We start from the raw sequence: 17,579 nt of genomic DNA on the forward strand, positions 1-17,579 counted from the left end.
AACCCACCCGTAAACCTGACCACATCTATACTTCCAGTTGACAACTGGAAACTGATTTCAGATGGCTAAGCTTATATACATATGATGTATTTGGCTGTAGCTAAAGAGGGACGAGGGTGGCACTGTGGTCTAAACCACAGAGCCTAGGGCTTGCCGATCAGATGGTCGGTGGTTCAAATTCCCGCGACGGGGTGAGCTCCCGTTGTTCGGTCCCTGCTCCTGCCCACCTAGCAGTTCAAAAGCACGTCAAAGTGCAAGTAGATAAATAGGTACCGCTCCAGCGGGAAGGTAAACAGCGTTTCCGTGTGCTACTCTGGTTCGCCAGAAGCGGCTTAGTCATGCTGGCCACATGACCCGGAAGCTGTATGCCGGCTCCCTTGGCCAATAAAGTGAGATGAGTGCCGCAACCCCAGAGTTGTCCGCGACTGGACCTAATGGTCAGGGATACCTTTACCTTTAAAGAGGTCGATTATAGATGTAAATAAATCCATGGGATATAGGAGTCAGCAGCATTGGCATGCTCTATCGTGTTCCAAAATGGGCATCACTGTGGATAAACACCCAAGGCAGACAAGGCAGGGAATAACAGAAGGAAAGAGAGAAAAATGGCTGTTAATATAGGGGAGGAATGACTGTGAAGTCATGTTTCAACTTGAATAGCCTGTTCCTAATCGAAGCACTCCTTATTGGACAACCGATCCAACTTGGATTCTTTTAATGTGCTCCATTCTCATTTCAATAACACATAGAATGATTCGTGATATTGAAGTTTTACTTCTAGGCCTGCTGCTCCCCTTAGATAAATTTGAAAATGAATAGTATTTTTTTCTAAGCCTGAAACTACCAGTAAAATGTGTTTGCTTTCACTCATCTCTTCATTACGTACTGTAGTAAAAATAAACAGCAACCCTGTAGTTTACCTAGATCAGGAATTATACTGTTTATAAGCCTTTCTAAGCCATCTTCCTCATCCAGTAAACCAAATGAAAATGTTCCTGTGAGTGCATGCACTGACAACTGTGTGTATTCCTCCCAAAGCTTATGTTCGTTGATATTTAGCCTTCAGCCAGTATCTGTGCCTTCAGCCAGTGTCTCCACTGAACACTAATAACTTCATCACGTTTTATTTTATTTATTACATTTATATACCTCCTTTATCTTCCAAGGAGCTCAAGGTGGTATACATGGTTTTTCAGGGTTGTTACATAAGGCCGTGTACACATACGCCGTGATCCTCTGTGCATACTTGAAAGTTCAATGAATTTAGATTTACTTCAGATAAATGTTCATAGGATTAGACTGAACTTCAGACCTTTAACCCAATAACTATGTCGCATGAACTGAATGTTTTAAGTTTAGTTATGATGCCTGAGACTTTGTTGTAACACAGTAGAAACTAATAAATAAATGTGGATGCATTTCGCCCCTCATTGAAAAAGCATCTGCCAGACAAAATGTCCGCAAGATCTCATTTGAAGAAGCCTTGGAACTTCTGGGTACAGGTTTCCTTCGGGGAAGTACAGGATTTCTACGAGCCAGTGGTGATATTCTGAAAGGGACAAGCTCGGTCAGCAGGGATGTTAGAGTTGGAGTCACTCAGGTTTGATTATGTTATATATTGTAAAAGTTGCTATTTTGTTTTTTTGCTTTGTTTTTCTGTGAAAGTATTATTTCATGGTAGTGTGTATTGAACTAGTTAATTGATTTTACATGTTAATATTTTACAGACTTTTACAGAAGACTAATTACTTGTCTTCTAATATTTCCCAGTGTTTTACTTGGATGCTAATGGTGCTCATTTTTCTTTTTGAAAGAGAAATTAATTTGCTAATAATGAAATTATTTTAATGTTTATTTATAATTTTCTTTCATAATGTTTGAGTTAGTTCATGGTCTTTTCATTTTTTCTTTAAAAAAATGTTTCTTAACATTCAAAAACCCTTCTGCTTTCATTTAAGAGCTATTATATTCTGCAGCTTGCAATGGTGAGGCCTTCTCTGTGATCTGGTTCGCGTGTCACATTAAACCTTAGTTAAAATAAACTATGGCTTGATGTGAATGAGCAGTGCGCTTGTGCAGGCTGCTGAAATCACAGGAGCTTTGCTCCTCCTTCACTTGCTGCTGCTGCACCGCCAGGAAACCAGGCATGGTTTGACTTGTTGCCTCATCTGAACCTGGGCTCATGATTTGTTTCTCTCTAAAACCTTGGCTTTCACTCGTGGTTTGTGTGAGAAACAAACCATGAGCCTGACTGGTTTCCCACAAACATGTAATTGCTCTTAGCTGATGTCTGAAAGAACTTCTTCCTTGATTAAGCATTAATAAAGCAACTTAAATGACACATCTTTCACATTTTTTCGGATCAGTGGCTGTCAAGGACAGAGAGCCATGGCAGAGAGAACTAACTAATCTCAGAGCAGTTTCATATTTAGCAATTTAGTCTCTGAGACTTTTTGTTACAGAGTTAGTAGAGCTGAGGATTTTTGTGACATGAATGCAAATCCGGAATGGGGGAGGGGATTAATATTTTGCCATCTGTTAATTGATTGCCCTTCATAGGGTTCCAGTATGAAGTGACACCCAAATCCCCTCCCCAGTAGAGCCAATGCTTTAAAAAATCTTGCTGTATTATTGAAACACTAATTCATTCCTTCTCTTCTTCCCATACCGTTCAACAAGCAAATCACCCTGCTGCATGGTGAGGCCATCTGTCCCTTCAAAATACCCTAACTAAAATAAAAATAAAGCTACAGTTTCTTCTTTAAACAATTCCATCATACATGGAACCTGTAGCAGGCTACTCAGGAAAATTATTTTAGGTTGTTTCTGCTGCACATTTTTGAAGAAAAATAATTGTGTTTTCATGTCTAAAGCCTGAAGGGAATATGCTTAGAAAATGTATTCAGCTAAACTACAAAAGATCTGGTCCTCCAACTACTTTTTATTCTTTTCTCTGTGCTCAAATAAAATGATTCTATGATTCTATGAAAATAATGTTGAAATGTTGAATGTTGTTTTTTTTAAATTCTAAAATTAGATTGCCATAAAATAACTCTCTCGTAACTACCGTGTTTTTCGCTCTATAACACGCACCTGACCATAACACGCACATCGTTTTTAGAGGAGGAAAACAAGGGAAAAAACATTCTGAATGAAACAGTGGATGTATCATTTTTGTGCTTCATGCTGTGGCCACAGACATCGAAAGGTCGGCGGTTCAAATCCCCGTGGCGGGGTGCGCTCCCGCTGCTCGGTCCCAGCGCCTGCCAACCTAGCAGTTCGAAAGCACCCCCGGGTGCAAGTAGATAAATAGGGACCGCTTACTGGCGGGAAGGTAAACAGCGTTTCCGTGTGCTGTGCTGGCTCGCCAGATGCAGCTTTGTCACGCTGGCCACGTGACCCGGAAGTGTCTCCGGACAGCGCTGGCCCCCGGCCTCTTGAGTGAGATGGGCGCACAACCCCAGAGTCTGTCAAGACTGGCCCGTACGGGCAGGGGTACCTTTACCTTTACCTTTAATGCAAAAATCCTGAGAATCCCTGTGGATCCATGGTTTGTAACCACGTTTTTGCACCATTGCAGCCCCAGGCAACAGTGGGTGCGTGATTTTTGGGGGGCAGGCTGTAGCCATGGACATGCTATGTGATCTGATGGTGAATTTGGGGTGACCCAATGCAAAGATCCTGAGGATCCATGTAGATCCATGCTTTGTAACCACATTTTTGCACCATTGCAGCCCCAGGCAACAGTGGGTGCGTGATTTTTGGGGGGCAGGCTGTAGCCATGAACATGCTATGTGATCTGATGGTGAATTTGGGGTGACCCAATGCAAAGATCCTGTGGATCCATGTGGATCCATGCTTTTTAACCACATTTTAAGTGGGGAGGGAAGGAAAAACACAGAAGGGACAAGGAGCAGGAGAGGGGTGTGCAGAGAAGCAGCTGGTTAAGAATGCAGGAGAGGGGTATAACGGGAGGGAGGAAAGGAAGGCAAAAGTTTTCCCTCACCTACCCACCCAAGCCAGCCAGCTCTCTCTCTCTCTCTCTCTCTCTCTCTCCCTCTCCCTCTCCCTCTCCCTCTCCCTCTCCCTCTCCCTCCTGCATGTTTTCAGCAGCACCGGAGCACAGAGACGACACTCTGCTTTCCCCTCTGCTTGCCTGGAGGGGAGGGGCTTTCCCTGCTCTTTGTTCCGTTTGAGCAAACACAGCAACGAAACAGAGACGGGTGGGCAGTAAGACCCTGAGGCAGAATGCAGGAAAGCAGCCGCTTCCTCTTTTCAGGTTTCCCTTCTCCGAGATGCACGATTTGATTTTTGCCTGATTTTTTTTGCCTCCCGTCGCGCCATTTGGCTCCAGGGACCACACATTCGCTCAATAACACGCACAGACATTTCCCCTTCCTTTTTAGGAGAAAAAATCTGCGTGTTATAGAGGGAAAAATACGGTAATTCAATATATTGGTGGGGAGACACCTAATGAGTCCTGTCACCAAAAGTCCTGTGTGAGGGCTTCCACTTATGCAACGGGTTTTCTTTCCCCCATGACCCCAAAATTGTTTTGGGGTGCAGGAAAACCCTGAAAACAGTGCTCAGGAGGAGGAGAGGCGGATAATTCTATCTGGCATTCTGCAGTGCTTGTGCTGACAGGACAGTCAGCATTGTGCAACACTGATTTTCTTTCTGGGTGTGTTACTTCCCAATGTGATTCTCAATGTGGATGTAGTGTTTATGAGGTTGACCTATTAACTGCATTGAGTAGAAGTTGATACCCAGTAATATAATTTTTTCTTCAGAATACGGTTGCAAAAAGGCTCTATATTCTTCCATTTTGTTCTGATTCATTAAGTTGCAAACAGTTAAAATTCATTTGTAATAAGGAGGAATAGTCCAGTCATGGCAAACATTTAAAAAATAAAACCTGTAGGGTGAGGGTAAAAATGCTCTAATTCCCACAAGCGTGTAGGTTATTCTAACCTAATAATTCTTAAATTTCATTTTGCACTAAATGTGGGTGCTACATGCAGAATATTAAATTGCTGGAAGTTCTTGCATACTGATGCCAAATGCAACAGTTTACATAACAAGTAATAGCTGTTTCTCTTGCTCTGCTATTAAATATAAGAGAGGAAGAGGCTGAATGAACTAGCTGCCTTGTCGCTACTGGTTTAATTTAAAGCAGTTTTTGCCCCCAACATAGCATCTAAATTTGGCTTAGATGACTAAAAGTCAGTTTGTTTCCACCTTACTTCACATAATGAAGCTGGAAAGATGTTGTCTTAAAAAATATTAACAAAATTATTTTGGTGACCTGTTAATATTATTTAATGATAACCTTTATGATTTCTTTAATACTGCATTATATTTTTGAGAAGATTTTGATGTAAAAACATTGCATTTTAATCAAATCTCTTTCAGGCATATGTGGTATTTATCTCCACACTGGGAGGGCAGTGGCTTGAAAGGAATTTTTCTGCCTTGCTTTCCCATGTTCTGGACCTCGTTTCCCAGTCTCACCCTAAAGCTATTCAGACTCAGATGGACGCTATCTGTCGCCGCCGCTGTATTTCATTTATCCTCCGAGCTACAGTAGGAGGCCTTCTTGGGGGGAAAGCTCAAATTGCAACTGCCAAGGAGATTTGTCAAGCCATCTGGAAGCTGAAGAAAGTTGTGGGTATGGGACTAACAAGATTATGTGCTCTCCCTTCCCCCTCCTTTTCACTAGTACTTTGTATCATTTCCTAATCTGCTCATGAAGGCTATGCAGTACTGTTTGCATCTCCAGCGATGCCTTATCTGAAAAAAAATCCACATGGCCCTTTGGGATTAATTTCAGAATAATAATTAAATTACCTGTGAGTTCCTTTAATATTTCTCCATAATTTAGGTTAGGGTTTTTATGTGGAAGGTAAGTCTGATGACTGACTAAACGCCATGGGAGTCATAACTGCATGTTGTGTACCAGGGACATGGGTGGCGCTGTGGTATAAACCACAGAGCCTCTTGGGCTTGCCAATCAGAAGGTCAGCGGTTCGAATCCCCTTGACAGAGTGAGCTCCTGCTGTTCTGTCCCAGCTCCTGCCAACCTAGCAGTTTGAAAGCATGCTAGAGCAAGAAGATAAATAGGTACCACTGCGGCGGGAAGTTAAACGGCGTTTCTGTGCGCTCTGGCTTCCATCACGGTCCTCCGTGCGCCAGTAGTGGTTTAGTCATGCTGGCCACATGACCCAGAAAGCCATCTGTGGACAAACGCCGGCTCCCTCGGCCTGAAAGTGAGATGAGCACCGCAGCCCCATAGTTGCTTTTGACTGGACTTAACTGTCCAGTGGTCCTTTACCTTTACTTTTTACCTTATTGTGTACCACTGACTTCTAGCTGTTGAGGATTTTCCACTGGTGTGGGAATCATGCACATATTCATTGGTTATGAACTTCCCTGTGGCATCAAGCTAGTCATCATCAAGATAAAATAACCATATGGTCCATTAGTCTCTCTCAGAATGGGAGGTTTGTGTTTGTACACTGCATCTATGAACGTTGTGTCAGAAATGCTGGAATCTAGATTATGACAATCCAGTGGGCTTGACAGCACTGACAACCACTTGATAGGTGATGACTTTAAGCCCTGCTTACTTACTGCAGGGATCGTCTGCAGTACCAGTTTTCCATTCTTCAGGGCAAGTATGAGAAGATAGGGCCCCTGGGAACGTATGGGCCCCCAGCCACTCATTGCTGCTCAAATATATACGTTTCAAAACTGAGAATATTCAGTGCTTGGTTCTGAAGCAGGATATGGAGGTAACTTGCTTAACCAGGGCTTACTGTTAATCAGAATTTTGAAATTGGCTTCAAACCCTTGATTCAAATAATGGTTAATAGCCAACTCTTCTTTGACTTAAATGTGGTTAAGATTGGTACTAGCAGTAAGGACTATTCACACTTGAAAGGGAAGGGACTGTGAGAATGGAATGTGGGATTCCACGAACTGCTTCCATGTCTAAGCGATTGGGAGAGTTTTATGTGCACACCAGTTAATTGACTGAAGTGCCCTTCTACCTACTTTTTCTTCTCAATTGACTTGGGCCCAAATTCAGAGGAAGTTAATCATGCCATTAAAATCAATAGGGCAAGTTAGCTTTGACTCATTAATTTCAGCTGTCCTTCCATGTGAGTAACATTCTCTGGATTTGGGCCTATATGTTTGCCGCAACATGGCATCAAAATATTATCTCCCATACTCTTTTAACAAGCACATGTCTATTTTCCTCTACACACGCGCAGATGCAGAGACTATCTGCAAAGCTGGTTGTCAGCTGATCTTTGTTTTTTTGCTACTCAATGTCTCCTGCCATCAATGTTTTCATGGAGCCCCGCTTTTACTGCAAAACTGTATTAGATATGGTCGATGTACCAGCCATCTCCTCCTAGTCTTTTAAGTCTCTTGTTTTGTCTAATGTAGCAAAGATCACACAATTCTTTCATATTACTAGATGCTGCCATGAGTGACAGTAACGTGGAAACCCGTGTTGGTACAACAGATGTGGTAGCAAGCCAACATATGCTTATATGTTCCTTGGAAGAGCTTGGAAACCTCATTCAGAATTTAGGCACTACTGCTGCACCTGTGCTACAAGATTCTAGTGCAGGTAATGGATCATACCTTTTGTTCTCCATGATTTTGTGAAATGTATGTTTTGGATGCTTGAGACTTTGGACTCATTATATAAAAAAACCAGTTTAAGAAAACAAAATGTTATGAGTACCTTGGTCTAATCCAGCTTGCTGCAGGATTAAAGCAAATTCTAATACAGGTTCAGATGACCCCAATTTTGTGTGTGTGTGTTTTAAATCTTTTTGAATAAAGATTCTATGTTAGTTCAGATAATATGTAGGAGATCTGTGATGAATGGGCTTTTGGAATCAGTTGTCATGTTGTCAAGGGGAGGGTGGGAATCTGTGGAACGCCCTCCTATCAGATGTCAAGGAAATAAACAACTATCTGACTTTTTGAAGACTTCTGAAGGCAGCCCTGTATAGGAAAGATTTTAATGTTTGATGTTTTCCTGTGGTTTTATAATTTGTTTGAAATCAGATGAGTGGCATATAAATAACAACAACAACACAGATTTGAAGTTCATTACTCTGTTTTCTTAAACCATATGTAGGACACAAAATACTCTGGCTCTTAGTTAAAATAGGTATATTCTCTATATAATCATTATTTAGGCCTTAACCTATTTGCATTTACTTAGGAGTAACTGTTATCTGAAAATAGTGATACTTGTTTCTAATTAAATAAAATGTTAGAATTTGGCTGCACATCTTACAAAAAGAGTATTTTAAAGAAATATAATGAGAAAAGAGCTGTTCACTACTCACAGCAGACTCTGAAGGTGAATTGTTGCAATTGTGATAAGTTTCTCAGAATTATTTTCCCTACTAAAGTTAACTTAGCTTTGTACAACACTACAATAGTGTTATGTAATAATAATGTTTATTAGTTAGAAAGCACCTTAAAGTCACTATGCCTTGTATAGAAATTGTGGTTGGTAGCTGTTCCTCCAGGTTTATAATCTAATCAAAGATTAGACTTTTTCAAGAGGAAAGCAGGGGGAAGGTAAAAGGGGAACGAGTGTCCGTGGGAAAACACCTGAAAGGGTGTGTGTGCGATCATAAAGGAAAAGTGGGTGTTAGGTAGAACATCTGAGTGATAGGGAGCTGCAAGTGAAAAGGCAAATAAAAGAGAGAGTAATCTTACATATAATTAGAAGATTGGATCCTTTAGTATCTAGGTAGCAGGCAAGAGGATACAGGGAGAGAATATCGACTGTGGAACAATTTGAAAGTAAGTACAAGAAGCTTAAATGAAGATGAGGGACGATGGGATTGCAATTAAAAGAGTAAAGGAATGAGCAGAAAATTATAATATGGGCACCATCATATCAGATGAATGTTGTGCCAGTAGTCAATGCAGGAAGCCATAAGACAGTGAACAATTTTTTTTTATAGTGTACGTAGAGAGAAAATGAGATAGCTTGACCAAGAGCAGGAGAAAACAGAAAAAAAGATAATTAAAATATTTGAAGTTTCTGAGCTTGATGAGAAAACTAGCAGTTACATGGTCAAGATGAAATATCCTAGAATTTATGACATGAAGCATCCTAGAATTGCTTAGTATGGTGTTCATTAGTGTGTTCAGAAGTCATTTGTGAATCTTGCTCAGTTACCGTTCCTGTAAATTTGCTGTGCTGATTTTTTAACATTTCTGACTTTCCAGGGGTTTTGGATGCAGTGGTGTCCATTATTATCCACCCCAGTATTTCGGTTCAGCTGGCAGCGGCATGGTGTTTGCGCTGCATTGCTGTGGCACTGCCCTGCTTTCTCTCGCCACTTCTGGATCGCTGTATCGAGCGGCTCACAGCACTCAAATCCTCCCCAGAAGCAGTGACTGGCTACAGTTTTGCTGTTGCTGCCCTACTGGGAGCTGTCAGAATGTGTCCTTTAGGAATTCCACATTGCAAAGGAAAGGTAATTATTTGAACCTTGGTCCTGGTATTCAGTGCAAAGGCAGAATTAACTGTTTGATACAGTTATAGACAACTTTTTTTTAACAGCCTGTTCCTCAGTGCAGGGAATATTTGTGCATGATGAAGAAAGTGTTGAAAAACCTGGAATATTTCAAATGACTGGTTGGTCCATTTCAATGTATTAGACCACTGAGTGCACTAGATCTAAGATTTTTTATTCCATCCATGTATCATTTAGCTACACTGATAAATCATTTTTACAGAGTGTTGAGTTCTATTCTTCATATATAACTAACAGCACAATCAAGTATATTTACTGGCATGTAAGCCCCATTGTTTTCAAAGGCACTTACTCTCGGGTAAGCTTCAGTGTGATGTTCCTTAGTTTTGGTCAGACTATAATCCTCAATGAATTGATTTTTTTAAAACAAAAACAAAAACACAAGGTCAGTGAAAGAATGAAAATATTAACAATTACTGTTTCTTAAATAGAGAAATTAACACCGCTCTTGATAATAGACTGAACTAAGAGAGATGGGGGAATTCTCGTCTGAGGAAGTCGCTTGATGTTTTCTGAATTCTTGGAGTTTCTCTCCATCTCTTTAAGAGCTGGTGAAATTCTTTTAAAAGACTCAAACTTCCATAACCTCATCCTGGCGTGGTATTAGTTTAAATTGGCAGATTACCATAGCTCACCACTTTCCCACAGACATTGCAGCTTTGTCAGTGAGGGGGGGGGGGCGAATCTGAGCCTTGTGTTCCTGAACAATGGAAGTGAAACCCATTTGGCCTTGCCAAGCAAAAGATTTTCTTTTAAAACGGCTAATTAGAAGTACATCCACAGATAAGTTGCTTCTCTGTGATGGGAGACGGGAGCTTTTTTGGCAAGGGATCTTATTTCTGTTTTTCATTGCTACCTCTCTGGATCTGAAGTGGGTAGCTTGCATGCCAGCTGACTTGCTTGCATGCCATATGCATCTCAAGATCCCTCTCTGAAATTGAAGTGTGACTGTCCAATAAGTCTAATCTAGGTGCTTATCTGTCCAGTACCTGCAATTACAAACCTAACTAAAGAGGAGCAATGGATAACAGTATGGCAGCACCTTTGCTTTGAAACTCCCTGGCTGTTGACTTTAAGCATGTGCCTTTACTATATAGTTTAAGACACCTGCTGAACAATTTTATGCTCCAGCAAGACACATGATGTAGTGAAATTTGTTCTAAACATTTTCTTGATTTTATTAATTAATGATTAACAAATGAAATTTGTTTTCATTGGTTTGTGTATTATAATCATGTTTTATAAGTAACTGAAGCTTTACTTTGATTGTTTAGAAAATATGCACAAGCAGTTTATACATTTTCATTAAAAACTTAATAGTCAACCCATTGCCATTTTTTAAAAATCCAATGGGATCTCGAGCAAAATAGGAGGCAGTTTTAGTGTAAGCATTTGCTGCCACTGTAGAGGTCCAAACATCTGGAAACAACAGCTCTTGCCATTAAAGCCTTATTGCATACCTTATTGTGCTTCCATCCCAAGTTCTGATGGGCATTTTATTCAGTAACAAGAGACTGCCAGCTTATCCCCTCCACCATTCTAAGTCTCTAAACCAGCATTTTGTTTTGTTTATGCATACATAAATACTATTACTACCAGAGGTTTTTTGGGGTGACTTACAAGAGAAAGTTAAAATAATCACAATTAGGTTCAGTCCAGAATTTCTCTGAACAGAGTTCTGCTCTGAGAGAACGGGGAGGTGATCTTTACTGATTCCTCTTTCCTCCTGCAGCTGCCTGAAAAGCTGTCTTCCAGGGTTGTAGGACCCTTCAGGGCAACATGAAAAATGATGTACAGACTGCAGGCCAAAGGAATCATTTAGGATCCTTGAACATCACGTCCACCCACCCCTGTTCATCCAGCTAGGAGCCTCTGCTGCATCTTGGCGCCTTCTGTGAATAGAAGGAGCCATTCATGAAGCAGTCTCTCTGGAGCCAGTCCAAGGGAAATACAGTAAATAAAACACAATTGCCTAACAAAGGAGTGGCCAGTCAGAAGGCATAATATGCATCTCTCACATGCAGAAGGCCACTTCACAGCATCTGAAGACAGGGAGTCGAGCTCTCAAAAGCTTTCACCACAATAAATTGGTTCATCTTTAAGGTTTCGCAAGATTTCCTTCCTAACCAGAATTAAAAAGTGGCTGCTCTGGAATTTTACCGATTATTAACAGCTCCCATTTATCCTATTTGGGAGCTGTTAAATATATAGAAACAATATGCATGCCTTTCTCGGAAAGTGTTTAATTATGTATTTTCATTGTTAATGCAAAAACCATCACTTTTTATCATAGGCAGTCATGACAGTAGCTGAGGATTTGTTGCGTTCTGCTTCTCAGAATAGCCGCATCTCAATACAACGAATGCAATCTGGATGGCTCCTGATAGCTGCCTTAATGACATTGGGTAAGACTGACTAGCCCACTCATTATTTATTTCAATATATGAATGTGGCCTTCTGCACATCAGCTTGGTATGGTGGTTTTTTAGTTTATTTTGCAAGGAAGAAATCCTGGCTTTTTATATTCTAATTATTCACCTCAGTAAACACTCCCACCCAGCTGGTGATTAAGCTGGGAACATGGATAACCTAAATAGTTACAACATTATTGTTCTCCTGAGCGTGTTCCCATTACAGCACAAGGGCATACATTGAAAACTGTAAAGTGTGCCCATTTCTGGTTTAAATGCCTTTGTTTTTGCTACATGTAAGTATGTATCAGAATTCCATACTGTGCCCAGTAGGTGGGGAAGTTATCCAGTTGGCTCATGCACTGACAGGCAAAAGTGGTTGCACACTAAGCCTGTAACATCTTTAAAGCCATACTGAATTGTATAATATATTTTTTCTAATAGCAGTGACTTTTTAATTATTTAATAAGCACCAAAGTTAAGAAACGGTGAAGTCGGTAGCTATATGCAGCACACATTTGTTTTTACAATAGTAGTCAGCCTTAAGTTAGCAAACTTAACGCCCCCCCCTTTAACAACAACCATTAACAACAAAGCAATCTGCATGGAGGAAATCTGAAATATGCATCAAGAAAAGGTAAGTGTGAGATTCAACTAATGAATCCCTTCAACAGAAGTCCTAGACAAGGACTTGTGCTTGCATGCCAGGGCTTTTCATCCCCCTGACAGTGGCTGGGGTGGGGGTTGAGAGATCCCTCTGAAAAGTGTGTGAGCTAGGGAGAGAGGGAAAGCTGAAATGCTTGCCCTGACACAAGGTTGAATTCCTCCCTGAATTCTTGAGCTCATGGTAATTATGCAAAATAATTCATGTCACCTCTAGCTAGGGATTATGCACACTCAATTGCCTAGCCCAGGCACAGGCCAATCTACAAAGCTGGAATCCTATTTTTGGATGGGGGCTGGATTCTGTTTCCCCTGTCTTTATGCTCTGCTGAACAGCTGATTGGTTTAATTCCAGCTCCTCATTTCCCCATTAGCTCCTTTTACTGGCCTACATATGCACCAACCAAGCTGCAGTATATGTGCTGTTTCAGATGGAGGCCTCCACGCTCCTGATTTTAGTTAAAATATTTTCATTTTTACCTTAAAAGTTTTAGAGTTTAGATTGATGTATTGATTGTTGCAGAAGAGGATATATGGCAGAAAGAGGAGCACAGCAGGTTGTACTAAGCCTTGTCATGAACGGAACATGTAAGCAAAACCCAACAGGAAAAGCAATTGTTTAAAGCAGAGGTGGTAGTATGGGCTGCAAGCGTTTTGATTCACCTGCCACTCCTCTACAGACTGCATGGCACAATACGGTGTTGGTGATGATTTTAATTCATTACCCATTATTCATCCCAAGGTCCCAGCAATTTAAAATAAAACATCAAAAACTGTTCGAACCAAGTTGCAATTGTAAAAGTAGGTTGAGCCCTATATATATCTCTTAGGCATCAAAGGCCAGGGTTACAAATAGCATTTTCAGCGTATGCCAAAAACTGTATAGTGAAGGTGCAAGATGCACTCTGTGTTCATAAGAATCACAGAATTGTAGAGTTGGAAGGAACTTGGAGGAGCATCTAGTCCGACGCCCTGCAATGCAGGAATCTCAACTAGATCATTTGAGTTCTGTGGCTTATGCCTTTTTGGTGAAGTTCCATTTCATCTAACAAATACGCCTCTCAGATGTTGTTGGATTACAATTCCCATCATCCTTGAACCCTCTAGGCAGCTAGCAGGTGGTTTTTTGAAGGTTCGTTGTTGACATCAGAATTTTAATGCATCGTATTAATATGAGAACATGTCCAATATTAACATGATAGGTCCGGCGGTTGTTCAGCACCATCTTCCAAGAATGCTGTTATTGTGGAAATGTGCTTTCCCATTATCACCTAAAGATTTAGAAACTGAGAAAAGCCGGGGTGATTCATTTACATGGCAAGTGACGCTGGAAAGCCGGGCAGGTGCTCTCTGTGGTATGTGGAATTTATCTTGGCTGCTTTGTAATTTCTCCCCTCTCTTCACGTTTTGAAGGGGAAATGATGTTCTCTTTTTGACTGTGTTTGTATATGCAGTATACTTCCTGAGATCTCTTTTTCCCGGTTTCCCACTTATGGTGGAAATGATAGATTCAAGTACATAGAAGAACTGTTCTTAACATTCCACAGTAAAACAAAGGGAATTTGACCATTTGCAGCAGCCTACTGTTTAGAAATAGATGTTACCAGTTAGCTATAATAGACCAGATTATTTTTATTAAGCCTTTTTACATTTTTTTGGAGACACAAATAGTTGTTAGACATATGAAACAATTCTATTGTTGGATTTCTAGGTATACATCTATAATTCATTATAAAAATAAAAGTTCTACTTTTTAATAGTCACTATCCTTTATCCCCAGCTATTAAAAGTTTTATCGTCCATTGTGGGGGCCTCCTTACAGATGAGGTGATTCAAAGACTGCTTCCTCCCGTCCCATGTGCTGTTGCTTTACTGACACAGTGAGTATTGCTGCTGAGCAGCACTCATTTTTAACTAAAACTTTAATTTTGAGCTGTTGATTTCATAGCAAAAAATAAAAGCACTGAATATTTCTCTGGTGTTTTCTACAAATATCAACCAAGTAATGGTTTTGTGCAGATTGTTGTACTAATGTGGCAATCCAGGTTGAAATTTTATACGTGAAGAGAGGAAAATATTGCTTGGAAACTTCTAGAGCAGTCCTTCATAGAGTCAGTGCAAGATTCTATCTGATACAGAAACTGGTTAGCAGGTCCTTACTTGTGTGTTTGCAGCACAAAAAGCAGTAGTTCTTTCTTCCTTTTAAATGTATCATCATTTTTGTATAGTCACGAAGTTTTAGAAGAAGCCAGACAGCCATGTCTTCTTGCAGAATGCTATAAATTGTAAGGAGTTCAGGCAGACTGTTTCATCCTACCACATTTCAATGTTGAAACCCTACTGAACCTTCTTGGTCTCTCTTACTGGACTTAACTGTTTACTAGAATGTTTTAGGGCAGGATTCTTGCCATCCTGTTTTGGCTCCAATTCTGTCTGGACTCGCCTGATGGGGAAGGGCTGTAGCTCAGTGCTAGAGCACCTGCTTTGTATACAGAAGGTCCTGAGTTCAGTTCCTGCCTTCTCCAGATACAGCTGGGAAGGACTTCCTGCCAGATATCCCAGAGAGGCCACAGCTGGCCAGTGTAGACAATACTGAGTTTAATGGACTAATGATGAGACTTGTTATAACGCAACGTCCTGTATTCACCTCAGTTCAGCATTAGAGGGAGTGATATTTTGAAAATTGCTATACAGTGGTACCTCAGTTTGGAACGTAACATGTTCCGGAAGACCGTTCGAGTTCCGAAACGTTTGAAAACCGAGGCGCAAAGGGCTGTCTGCAAATTCAATTGAGAAAATTGAAAAACATGCAGCGGAAGCCATTCGACTTCTGAGGCACGTTCGAAAACGGAATCATTTACTTCTGAGTTTTTGGTGTTCGGGTTCTGAAACGTTCATCAATGGAGACGTTCGAGAACCGAAGTACCACTGTACATATATAGTGCTGTACAGTGGTTTTAATTTTTTTTAAGCTTTCCAGACACTGAATTTTAGGTGAGGTACAAAGCAAACTAGTAGCTGGAATTTGTTGGATAGATGTTTTTCTCTTTTGACTTTAGTATGTGGGTTTTTTATGTTTTAAGGCTTCCTTCACTAACTAAAACCTATGGCAATCCTTTAAAAACTTCAGCAGTGATGTACAGGAAGAGACTTTATGAACTGCTTACTTTGTTGCCTCCAAAGAGCTATGAAGGTAAGTCATCAAGCAATACTTCCCTGAAACACTTCCAAAGGTTTTGTTCTTGTCCTTTTTGTTTTATGGACAAATGGACAAACCAGTCTTATTTTAATGGAAAAGTAATTTAACATCATGAATTTATATTTATACCAAATGTGTGGATAGTAATCAAGCCAAAATTTTATTGAGAGAGCTGTTTCCCAGGAGGGCGGCCATTTATACAGCGGTTTATGGAAAGAGAGTTTCACCTGAACGAAGTTTAAGCCATATCTAGAGTACCTGGGAAAGGAAAAGATGCCGCTTGCCTGCTCTGATGGACTTCGTTGCTTAATTCAGACATCACACCAAACAAATTGCAGGAGGGCTCCCCAACACTTCACAGAAGCTTTGTGGAGGTTGCAGACATGGAGTAGGGAAATAAAAGGACTGGTTATGCAAGCTGCCTTCTGCTCGCATAATCACTGAATACGAATAGCAAAATAACTTTCATTCCAAAGTAACTTTTGTGTTCAATACAACTAAACCTGACTTGTAACAAAGCTGTTACAAAAGCTAAAAAGTGTTGAAGCGAAAGAAGAAAGTGTAATTCTGTTAAACATTTTGTTTGTTTGTTTACTTCAGTAACTTGTGTTTTTAGGTAGGTACACGAATTCATTTTTGTGCCCATGCTGTCTTTCAACCTGACCACGTTGCTCTACAAATAGTGGGATTTTCTGAAATTGTTCATTACATTTTTCTTTGGCTCAAAATATCTAATAGGATCCTTTTCCTGATATTATGAAGTTTTGACATTCCACATTTGTTTAACTTGCCAAAAGGCACATTTATCAGAAGTCCCAAATACCATACATACTTGGCAAGGGAGGTGCCATAATCATGAAGATGGATTTCCTGGGATGAGGCTTGTGTGTTGCACTCCAGATGTGCTGACCCCTGCAGTTTCCCCAAATGCTGTTGACTTGATGGCAGAATCTGTGGCAGTGGTAGACTGCACTTGCACTTCCCCTGATTCTTCTGTGTTAAAGATAAAAAAGAAATCTCATCCTTAAGCACCCTGCCAATAATATCTTTAGACATTAGTTTTATGTAAAAGTAATTTTCTTCTATCTCCTTAATTTACAGGAAGCTTCTCTGCTGTTCTCAAAGAACTAGTGCTTGATTTGACTCAGCCCGATAACCAGATGTCACCCTCTGCCGCTTACCTTCCATCTCTCTGTCACCAGGATGAACTTAACTTACTGGGTCCCTTACTACAGGAGACAGAGCACAGATTTATTGAAGAGCAGGTATGCTTCAGCAATAACTTACACATTCAGAGAAGGTAGTCTGATGTTTGGTGATAATAATTGCACTTCTCCAATTTTTGCAGCTGTTCCTAGTTAACAGTATAGCTGGTGGAAGTCTGGAGTATGACCCATATTCGGTTTATGAGAGAGCTGCAGAAGGTGGTTCTGTGCCTAAACCCTTACCGCCAACATTATCCATTATTGGAGCAGCAACCCGTCTCTTTGGAGTCGTATTTTCCCATGTTGCAGAGTCCCAAAGGTAAAGAAAATTAAAAAGATTATAACTAGTGCATGTAAAACAGGGTGTTGCGATGTTCAGCACATTGGAATTTCAAAAAAAAGTAAATGGTTATGTGGCTTGAGGACTCTGTGTAAAAATATATCTATATAAAATATTATACAGAAGCTGAATTAATTTTCAGCCTCAGGTTAGCTTATGTGTGAAAATAATTAGCTACCA

General features: G+C 40.5%; 1 protein-coding gene and 1 non-coding gene across 4 annotated transcripts in view; both read left to right on the plus strand.

Annotated features, from left to right (window-relative positions):
- The window catches only part of HEATR5A (HEAT repeat containing 5A), a 58,828-nt gene that overhangs the window by 12,869 nt on the left and 28,380 nt on the right, over positions 1-17,579 (plus strand). For all 3 annotated transcript variants that reach the window (XM_053380936.1, XM_053380941.1, XM_053380952.1), the window contains 10 exons: positions 1,440-1,600; positions 5,413-5,668; positions 7,484-7,639; positions 9,271-9,521; positions 11,875-11,986; positions 13,858-14,010; positions 14,436-14,535; positions 15,739-15,848; positions 16,956-17,119; positions 17,203-17,378. In XM_053380936.1, coding sequence (XP_053236911.1) covers positions 1,440-1,600; positions 5,413-5,668; positions 7,484-7,639; positions 9,271-9,521; positions 11,875-11,986; positions 13,858-14,010; positions 14,436-14,535; positions 15,739-15,848; positions 16,956-17,119; positions 17,203-17,378 — 1,639 coding nt within the window. The remainder of the gene's footprint in view (positions 1-1,439; positions 1,601-5,412; positions 5,669-7,483; positions 7,640-9,270; positions 9,522-11,874; positions 11,987-13,857; positions 14,011-14,435; positions 14,536-15,738; positions 15,849-16,955; positions 17,120-17,202; positions 17,379-17,579) is intronic.
- LOC128403146 (U1 spliceosomal RNA) lies at positions 16,679-16,840 on the plus strand. Its single transcript, XR_008327880.1, has one exon. It is a non-coding gene; the product is annotated as a U1 spliceosomal RNA (small nuclear RNA).

The sequence above is a fragment of the Podarcis raffonei genome, chromosome 1, assembly GCF_027172205.1.
Source record: "Podarcis raffonei isolate rPodRaf1 chromosome 1, rPodRaf1.pri, whole genome shotgun sequence".
Taxonomy (NCBI): domain Eukaryota; kingdom Metazoa; phylum Chordata; class Lepidosauria; order Squamata; family Lacertidae; genus Podarcis; species Podarcis raffonei.